The 10,848-nt window shown below is 40.8% G+C and overlaps 1 protein-coding gene across 1 annotated transcript in view; it reads right to left on the bottom strand.

The window, feature by feature from the left end:
• The window catches only part of LRP1B (LDL receptor related protein 1B), a 1,026,358-nt gene that overhangs the window by 98,654 nt on the left and 916,856 nt on the right, over positions 1–10,848 (bottom strand). The window contains exon 76 of the mRNA XM_018554232.1: positions 8,142–8,276. Within this exon, the coding sequence (XP_018409734.1) occupies positions 8,142–8,276 (135 nt within the window). The remainder of the gene's footprint in view (positions 1–8,141; positions 8,277–10,848) is intronic.

Genomic DNA, 10,848 nt, shown 5'->3' with positions numbered 1-10,848 from the left:
TTGCAGGACATCTTAAGACTCCCTCCTGCTCCTATAAGGTTACCGTCTGGCCGTTCAGGAACGCCCATGGACGGCAAGTGGTTAATCATTTTTCAAATTCTTACATTTCAAAATCAAGTCAATTAACAGTCTTTAAAACAAGCCACCTCTAACCATCTTCTAACAGCTTTGAAACATTGGCTTCTTGTTTACAATAGAGGATTGGCAGGCAGCCAAGATCTGCTCTCATAGAAAAACACACTGATGTAATCTTTGAAAATGTATTTTTCCACAATGCTTATAGATAGATAAGTTAGTGAGAGCTTTTATTATGGCTCAAGCACTTGGGTGTACTGAGTTTATAATGTAAAACAACGGATCTTTCAGGCGGTGTTTTAAGTCGTCAAAATGTTGTATGTATGTAATGTGTGTGTAACATTTGCATGTGCACAAATGGCTATTGTCACCTAGCATCCTTTTGTGACTAGGAAGCAGCCAGCTATTGCTGTTCAGCATCCTTCTGTTTCTAGGATGCAGGCAAATATTGCCTCCTAGAATTCTGCTGTTGCTAGGACCACAGGTGGTTAGGATACAGGCTGTTGTACTCCAATAGAGTACTTTTGCGCTATACACATGTAAACATTAGCATAAATGAAATATGGTCCATATGCATAACCATGGATGCAGTTTCTTCTTTCGTACTTTTATGAATCTGAGTGTAATGCAAGTTTATTTATCTCTATGCAGCTGTTTGCATGCCGCCATAGAAAACAATACACCTGCATTTGAAACAAAACAATTGAGGAAAACACTGCATTCTTTTACAATTATGGGCATGCATCATGTGCTTATTGCTTGTTCAGGATCTATAAAAAACTTTATTGTGCATGACCTGGGGAAAGACCAATCTATAGGGAGAAAGGTGAATGAGAAGTGACAGATGGAAGGCAGTGGTTCAAGAGAGGAAAAGAGTGGCAAGGACATTAAAGATGCATGAATGGACACAAGGTAACTGTATTTTGGCAGTAAAGATGGGAACCGCTTAGGAAAGTTGTGGCCCCCTAGCGCTTTTGCCAGGGTTCATAGTCTTTGGCCATCTTGATTGGCCAGGGCAGGATGATGTAATCCCGCACATACGCAGGGGAGTTACTTCATCTCAGCACAGAATTATGCCTAGACTGTACAGTGAACGGTGTATGTGGTGCACAGTGTACACTCAGAGAAAAAAAAGGAGTTAAGCTGGTAAAACCTTTTTGGACAATAATGAGCACTTCTAATGGATTGCTCATTATCACCCCTGAGGCTAGTTGGATTTAAAATCAGAATATGGTCTATTTACATTAAAATGACTTGTCAAATAATAAGTAGGCTTTTCAAATAGCTCCCAAAGGAAATAGGAATGAGAGTGCAGCTGTCTGCAATGTCCAATACGATTTCTTGGTTTTCCAAATGAATGAAAGAGAAAGCCTGATTGGCTATTGCAAGCCATCTGTTTGTGTTCCAAGTTTCTGTGACATATGAAGCTGGAAGTGAAAAAAGGCAAGTAAGGAACTATTCCTCAATAGGTGGCTCAGATCTGTCCCTGACTTGAAGCCCAATACCCACTTGGGACATGCAGAAATACACTATATGGCCAATAGTATCCCTCTAAATTACTAAGTTCAGCTATTTCCAGTGAGGGGTACTGTTAATGCTACAGCACACAAAAACATTTTAAACAATTGTGCACTTTCAAGTTTGTGGCAACAGTCTGGAGAAAGGGCCCTTTATGTTCTGGTATGACAGTGCACAATGCCAGCTCCATACATATATGGTTTGATGAGTTTGGTGAGGAGAAACTGGTCCTGACCTCAACCCTCTTCTATCAGTACCTAACCTCACAAATGACCATACAATTTTCCACAGACACTCTTAAAATTATTGTGGTAAAGCTTCCCATAAGGGAGGATGGCAACTACCATTTACTTCACCAGATTTTGAAATGGGGTGTTCAATAAGCTTACGAAATGGGGTGTTCAGTGAGCTTATATAAGCGTATTAGTCAGGTTTTCAAAGCCCTATGACCATATTGTTTATCATTAAAAGTGCCCACCTTACTCTATGGCATTTGATTTAATGTTTGCCTCTACTTAATGAGAAAAGGAAAACAAATATTAACTTGTGGGTCCCTTTACTTTACTTGGAAAATTGAATATAGTGTCTCAAAACTGACAGTTGTCTCCTCTTCGTTCCTGGAGCCACATCCACATCTATAAATAGCTTTATTTTCCATTCTCCAGACATCTTGTTTACTGCTTGTTCAATGGTGCAGATATATAATTTGAAAATCAAGTGATAACTCCAACAACGCTTTCCCTCTAATCTAACATTTGTAATATACTGACAAAAGTAAATACAATTTCAGGTTATACTGATAATATCCGTAGCTCCAGTGTAATAAAAAAAGTAACAAAAGTTCACCTTTTTAAAAAAAAGTGTTCTAAGCTTAGATGTGATGAGTCATTTTTTGTTCCTCCTTTCCAAGTTACTGTTGATACATTTTACCTTGCTATTTATTGCAACATATGAACTGCTCATGGAAAGAAAGAAAACAATAATTTTCTCTTACATAGAAAAAAAAAAGTTATTTTCTCAATAATCAGCACTGGCAGGACCCACCGGAAACATTATCTCGGCTCCCGCAGGATACATGGAGAGAACATGGCTATTAAGCCTGAGATTTACTAATGCAAGCTGCATTCACCACAGCTCTGGTGTTTTGTGGAGCAGAGAAAACCAGCAGCCTCACAATAGTCATGGAATTAATGCAGGGACATTGTATTTGTCACAAAACTGCATGTACTGCAGCCCAGTTTAATCGTGGACATCTATAACACCCAAGGGATTATTTGATAAAGCAACACAGCAATGTGCAAAATACAGTAACCCATTGCAACCTTTCAGTCTCATAGAGTGAGATTTGATTGATCAGTTTGTGCTTTATATCATTGCTGCTCTTAAAGTCCACCTATGGTAGCCTCATATCTGCTAAGCTGCTGTTAATGTGAATCAAACCGGACCTAAAGTATTTCTAAGGTAACAGTGCTGAAGTGCAGGACACTGCTATTCAATAGTCCAATGCCAACACCTCTATTGTCAATTGCAGTTCTTGAATTTGAAGGCGGACTGGCTAGGTGGGGTTAAATTATACATAAACCCAATCTCAAAAACTTTTAATGCAATTTTTTAAATTAACTTTCAATATTTTAAATCTGCATTTTTATTAAAATAATATCTAGTGATCCTGCCATGAAGGCACCTGTTCAGGAACATCCTGTTAGGGTGACAATGCTCTGTGCCTTTTTGTGCTTCTTTGTTGTTGCCCTGTTACATGGGCTTCCAGTAAAGACTAAGTTGCATTTTGATGCACATATTAAGCATCCACTTTTGTCACCACCAAAATGCCTGTGCTGAGAAATGCAGTGAAGCCATAGCTGGCATGCATGCATGTAGACCTGAATTAGTGGCAAGAGATCAGCAGCAATAAGATGCAACAAAGGATTTTTGTTTTTTAAAAAGTAAAAATAAATAGTTTACTTAAAAAAGTATCAATTATTTATAATACATATTGCTTTATTAAACTAAATGTCATTCAGTTAGTGTTTACATGTACTCTAATCACAACCTACCAAGACGTTCAGGCCCCATGCTCAGCCAGGGTCATTGATCTAAGAATGCTCTACAGGGATGCAAAGATCAATGGAAGGACTAATACAGGCACTTGCAAGCGCTTCAGCTCTGTAGTTACCCATGAAATGTTTCAGGCCAGGCCATGTCCACTTTAAAAAAAGCTAATTCACTGGCCTTCTGAGTGGGGCACTTCTGTTAAGAATATTAGATGTTTTCCAGTTTAATTGTGAAACAATTTAGTTATATCCATAACTCACTCCTAATAAACAATTGTAGAGAAATGAAAGACAGGGGGTATGTGAATCCAAAAGAGGATCTGATTTTTTATGCTTAAACTGACACTGTCCTTCCTTCTGGAGGGTGGCTACTTTTGTACATATATGTACATCTATGTACACATAAATCAAATACTTTTCAGGAGCAGATCTTCTCCAGTTCCAGATGATGCTTTCCTGGTGTAAATAATTAGCAGCTTGTTTAATGTCTAATTACCCAGCTAATGACAGGTCTGACCCCTTCCAGGGACAGGTCAAATTGACTTTACCACTATGAATCTGTGTGTGGTAGGAATGTTACAGCCACACAATGCATTTATCCGTGCAATCATTCAGAACGTCACTGCCATTATTCCTCGGAGTGTGGCATTTTTCTGGCTGCTTTCCAAGGCCAATTTAAATAACGTCATACCTCATGACTTATGTCTTCTATTACCTTGAGCTACTTTATCTTACGTTTTAATTAAATAATCAGTTTATTTTCTGTAGCTGCCCTCAGAAAAACACTGAGGTCCTTATGTAGCTTGTACATGTCAATGGCCCATGACCTTAAGGATGACCCTTGATTTAAACAAAAACTATGTTATTTCTAATGACAGAGGATTTTATTTAGTTCTGTATGTATAACCTAATTGAAACTTTTTGCCTAGCTTTTGAGGACACCCACACCTGGATTCTGCCCTTTCACATGCCAAATCTTATGCAAAGCTGGTTGACGATGGTCTTTGTATATTGCAGCAAATGATCTATGCACAGAACTTTACAGATGACAGTAAAGTCAGGAAAGGTAAACCTTGATTACCTGGCAGCAGATGTTCTTGTAGAGCCATGTTTTGCAGAAGTGAAGTGTGTGTGTGTGTGTGTGTGTGTGTGTGTGTGTGTAAGGGGGGCGTTCAGGTCTTAAAGGCTCAAGGCTCCAAGGTTAAATTTGTACTTAAACTTTACGATCAATATAAGCCATACAAATATGTTGTACTGGTGTCCTTGTCTCTCGTCACCTCCTACCGCTGAATCATAATTGCAGACATATAAAATTTCCATTGGTTCATAAGAGGATAGTTTAATTTCTCATTCTTGATTCAGACCTGCTCAGCTGCAGAGTTTTGCTTTGGGCAAAGGGAAAGCCAGGTAATTATTGCAACCTGCAAAGCTGATTATCTGTGCTCAAATAAATAAGCAGATCTAATATTTCAGAGACGAACAGCAAAGGAAAAGAGCACAAATTCATCCCATCACACATAAGGTTGTAGCCAACTTTCTTAGATATCCCTAGTACAAGTATAACAGTTTTGCAGAACTAAAACATGGCAGGTAGCAATGCATCCTTATAGGATTAGGGTCTTAAAGGAGAACTATGGGGTTAAGCCTACTCCACATAGTTCTCCTTAGGGTAATGGGAGGACACAAACTAGCGTCCTCCGTCACCCTAGGCTCAGTATAAAGCTTGCGCTATATTGAGACGCTGCAGTATACCGCAAGCTACTGCTCGCGGTATACTGAGATGCCGCAGCTGAAGCGGATCCCGACAATTGTCCCGGGATCCGCCCAGCTGCGTGACTGACAGCTGGCTCTGCCTATCTAGAGGCAGAGCCAGCTGTACCTGCCCCCTCCCCCGTCCGTTCCGCCAGTCAGCGCTGGCGGATTGGAGCGGGGAGGGGGGAATCCAGCCCCTCCCCAGTCACGGCAGAGAGCCGTGACAGGATCGAGAGGTGAGCGAACGCCGGTATGTGTTCGCTCACCTCCCAATCTACTGAGCCGACCTGTGACAGTCTCATTGTCACAGGTCGGCTAGAACTATGAGGTGAGTGAAAAGCACTCACCTCATAGTTCTCCTTTAATCCTCAACTTCCACCAATGATAGTGTCTTCTTTAAAGTGTATTTCCACATTTGCAGCCAAATTTGGATAACACCTATTTTATATTTGTTACATGTTTCACATTCACTTAGAATAACATTTTTTAATTGCTTTTTGAACAATACATGCTTTATTATGAAAGAAGAGTTGGACTCTGTACTGAGTTTGCTCTAGAATGAAAGGGAGGCTGTTAACATAATTAACCCTATTTGCAGGAGCATCCTGAGACTGGGTGTCACCCAGAACAGAGACCGGGTGACACCCCGATGTGACATCATCGTAAATGCGTGTGACATCGCCACGTGCGTGTGCGATGATGTCATCGTGCACACACGGTCATCTAATTGACGCTTGCCAGCGGCCATCTAAGTGATGGAAACCGGCAGAGAGAGGAGGGGACGTTCACCCGGCGGGATGAGGTATGTTGCCATGATCCTCCTCTCCACTGACACTTTCAAGCTCTCGGTCCATGACCGAGTGCCTGACTTTTTAGAGGGGGTGACACCTAAATGTCAGTCATTTTGGTGTCATCCCTCCAATGGTGTCACCCGGGTGCGAGCAGCATCCCCCTTGTGCCTATCTGTACTGTGCTGGAAGATCTCATTATAAGTTATAAACTAGATCTGAACACTGTATATCCTAACAAAAGGTTAAAGATCTAGAAGCATTGCATGTTAATGAGGGGAAGTTTAGTATGTCGTTTGTCTTTCTATTGGGGACAGACACAGTTTCCTGGCACTTGAGAAATTGAGAGTGAAGCTTGCAAAGGTTACCCAGACACGTCTAAAAGGTGAGCGATCATTTATTTCATTGTTTTTTTGTTATGCTGTGTGAATAGGAACACATAACAACTATATAGTGGTGTTTTCTCTTATTTAAACGCAAAATTGGAAATACACTTTAAAGCTGATTTTGTGCTGTGGTTTTATGGCTTCATAACATGGAAGCTCAAACTTTCCGTCTACAATACAAAAACATGGTAGTGGGAGGAATACATTTCTGCTTCAAACTGACCTCATTCTGTATGTCCAAAAGATTGAGGAAAGAAGAAGTGCCACAACAAGAGAAGAGAGAAACAAGCCAATGCGCTTCGGTGGTCCTAAGGAACTCTCTTCGTTATGGCATCATTGATAGGTTAAAAGGTTCAAAAACAGAGTATGAGCATCCGTAAGTAAGCAGGCTTCAGGGCCGGTTTACACCACAAAGTCTGCATTCCAGAGCGTTCGGCCTCTGGAACGCAAGCCGGCGGGAGGGGGCGTAGTGGTGCATTGAAGTCAATGGCACAGCAGCCACTCCCGCCGCCGGCAGTGCGATCTCCCGCACCAGGAACGCAGGCACATTAGTACCTGCATTCTGGTCCAGTGCGATCTGCAAAAATAGTGCTTGCATTCCAGTGCGTTTCAGAGGCTGAATGCTCTGGAACGCAGACTTTATGGTGTGAAATGACAGTAACCCTTTTCAAGTCAGACATAATTCTATTCCATTTCTCACTAGAATATTGAGTTTTGACAAAGGGGGTCTCTTGCAACCATCAAAATGAACATATATTATGAAATAAAAATATTCAGACTTTCAACCAAAGCATGTTCCAGAGGTCGCTTCCTGCTTCCTTCACTTTATATATTCAACTCCACCAACTTTGGATCCAGCGCCTCCAACCTATTCCTTCGGAATCTGTTTTTGTCTGCATGTCTATGGTAAGGTAAGGTTCCTCTGGGGCAGGGACCAAAATGAATGTTTCAATGTTTTCTGAATGTTTCAGAGCCATATGCATTAATTAATTAAATAAATGAAAATTCTCATTTGCGGTTTGTCTTCTGTCCTTATATCCTAAAATAAGGATTAAATCCCTCATCTTCTGGCACTTTGAGATAATGCTACTTACTCTATGTTACCTACGCTTATGAATACCTTGCTTTTTTTACTTTTCTCTTTTTTAATCAAGCTCAATTGCGCCATGACTGAAATGCACTGGGGATTAAACCTCCTCTAGATAGATGCATTAAGCAAAAGCACAAACACCAGTTAATATTGACACTGTGATGTTGACAGCAGTGCATTTTGTCATTAAATTCAGCAATATCTTATGATGTTCATTTAATTAATTGGCTTTGCTAATACACTGCTGAATTAAAGGCTCAAATTCCCTTCCAGCTCTAGTACATTTTGGCTAAGGCAGGTTTTTCATCATGCCATGCAATTCTTCCTTCTGCTACGCATGGAGAATTAACTTGTCTCTGAAGATAGAAAGCAGCTTTTCTTGTAACAAAACCGGCAGTGCTTTTGAATGTTAATCACGTTGCTCTACATCTGAGCTAACTTGGATTTTTTTTTTTTTTGCCATACCATCTGAAGTTCCTACCTTCGCACTGTTTGTTCCCGAAGTTTCTTTGGAAGCCGGGCTTGCAGTGACAAAAAGGAGGTGTGCTGGTTTGATTGCAGTAGGCGTCATCCCCGCAAGGATTTACATTTGCTTCGCAGGAGTATACGCTGGGCTCTGAAGGAAATTAAAATTCGTCAGGAGCGCATTTCTAGAAATAAACAAATCACAGTGGCGCCAGGCAGAGTCACAAAACTCTAAGACTCTTACAAATACGCTTTAGTCTATTATTCATTTTACAGCTGCATAAACTGAGAGTTAGTATAGCCTAACCGATGATGTGAGATGCAGAGAGAATACCATGAAGAGAAAAGAAAAGGTGCTGTGATTTACCATCATAATTCTGTTATTAAAGTGACATTAAACCCTCAGATTTTTTAACATAAACCAATACTGTAATGTGTTCCTTACTGTAATCCATGGTTGCTTCCCTTCTCTTTGCTGCTCTTCCTTTTAAATCTGTATCTCTTCTCATGCTGGGGGAGAACCTCCCTTTGAAGCTGATTGCCTCTTCCTGCAGTGCTGGCTCAGGTTGTGAACCTGCACACAGACACCATGTTTCCATTCCAGAGACAAGGCAGTCTGCTGCAAAACAGAAGTTCTGCCCAGCATGAGAACAGATACAGATTTAAAAGGAAGAGCAGCAAAGAGAAGGGAAACAACCATAGATTACAGTAAGGCACACATTACAGTATTGTTTTATGTTAAAAAATCTCAGGGTTTATTGTCACTTTAAAGCAAACTTGACATAAACCTGGGTAATTTAAACTGAGTGTATAATAAAAACATACATATTAATATCAATGGAAACAGCAAGTCTAAACCATCAGTAGATCTAGAAATAGGACCAGCTGACGTCCTATTCTGATGTTACGTTTTCCATAAACCTTGGACTCACCTGCTTTCTCTTCCATAAAGCTGTACATTCCATCAAAGGCCAAATATGGAGCCTTGGACGGTGAGAGATACTTCCACATACCTAAAGCTGCCCTCAAAAGCCTATCCTTATGGCCAACTCGGGCTGTTCTTACAGGCCAAACTCCAGTACTTCCTGTTAGTGCCAAACTTGGCCACCCCTTCTGGCCTCTTGCACATTCCTATTGGCTAGTGGGGCAGCCCATCACTGTGATTGACCAATAGGAATGGGCAGGGTTAGTAGGTAGTTTAAAGTTCCGACACTACCTGTCAGAGCAACCCAGGATTGGTCTATAACTTCAGACCTGTGGAGGCTACTGCAGGTATGTGCATGCACTTTTAGGTGCCTGCACGTAATAACTGCAGCATCTTTTTTTAAACTAACAGAGTCTCTTTAAATACAACTGTAGGCTGAAATATCTAATTGAGGAATCACAGGTTTTGGGCTAGTATAGGGGTTCCTTAGGATATGATATTGAGTACAAGTTGCTCCAGATAAAAAACAAAAACAAATTACCCTTGCAGTAGGGCTACCCCTACACTGCATGAGTTTACTGCTCATTAATGTCTAGGGCAGCTGTGTAAAGTTATTTTACTTACCCAATCTCCAGTCCCCCAGCAGTTGGCATGCACCTCTCTCCTCTTCGCTCCTGATTGTGGACAGCTCCTTGGCGACTTCTTCACAAATAATACAGGGCTGTGGGCCTAGCATTAGACATAATGATGTCAGCAGGCCTCCAACCACCGAAGTGGTGGTGGTGGTGGGGGGAGAGGCAGCGGGCACTAGTCTTGGAGCCTGCCAGAGCAGAGATTAGATAAAGTGCATTACACAGGTCCCCTAGACAGAAATTGGCTGTTAACGCTTGCAGTGTCGAATTATTTATTTATTTTTACCTTGAGATTGGCTTTAAAAAAACCTATATGCCAATGCAATGAAAAATATCTGTTAGAGTATGTTCTCACTGCTCCCTTTTTCATGGAGAAAATGTTTTCCACCATGTGTGCACCACATAGGAAGGTGCTACTGACATGTCAGTACAGTCAAGCATGTCATACATCTCACAAGTTCATTGTTCTTAATGAGACATCTGCAAATCTCAGGCCAGTGATAGCAATAAACTGCAAACTGGAAAGAATGAGAGTAGAGGAGTTGGATGCTGTATATTTTTCTTGAAATAATGCTAAATGGAGGTAGGCACTTTGGGGTGCCTGAAAATACCAGCATCTTCTTTAAATCAGTACCGTTGTGTCTGGAGAGAACCCTTGGTCTTAGGCACAGGCTGTGCACATAGTCTTGACTTCATTACAAGTTGGGATTAAACCCCACAGCTGTCATTCACATTTCAGAGCCTCACTAGAAATGACAAAGGCCCCTGGGCTGTCATCTTTATCCTTGCGTTATTACTTACTGGGTCAGTGAAGTGGAACAAGTACCAAGTTAGCAGTCCTAAATGAACCACCTACATCCATGTTGTGATTCCGTGAACCATAAAGTAGTGAAGCAATAGTGATGGCACCCCCAAAATCTGCAACATTAATAAATAAATCAGCACTGGTTTTCCCCATATTCCTACTCTGTCATGTTCCCCTGAATCTATCATATACATTTTTTTTTAAATGTAGCTTTTCCTACTTTTAACCGTGCTGCTTGAAAGTTTCAAATCTTTACATTTTCCAAAATATCACACATGATGCTCTGGGAATCTTAGTATTACACAGTAAATTGTGAAATTGTAAAAATAATATATAAGGTGCTCTTTTATCGCTGTAATAT

This window comes from Nanorana parkeri, unplaced genomic scaffold (assembly GCF_000935625.1).
Source record: "Nanorana parkeri isolate BGI_ZX_2015 unplaced genomic scaffold, ASM93562v1 scaffold148, whole genome shotgun sequence".
In the NCBI taxonomy this organism is placed as follows: Eukaryota; Metazoa; Chordata; class Amphibia; order Anura; family Dicroglossidae; genus Nanorana; species Nanorana parkeri.
The sequence above is the reverse complement of the archived record's forward strand: the minus strand, read 5'-3'. Positions and strand labels throughout refer to the sequence as shown.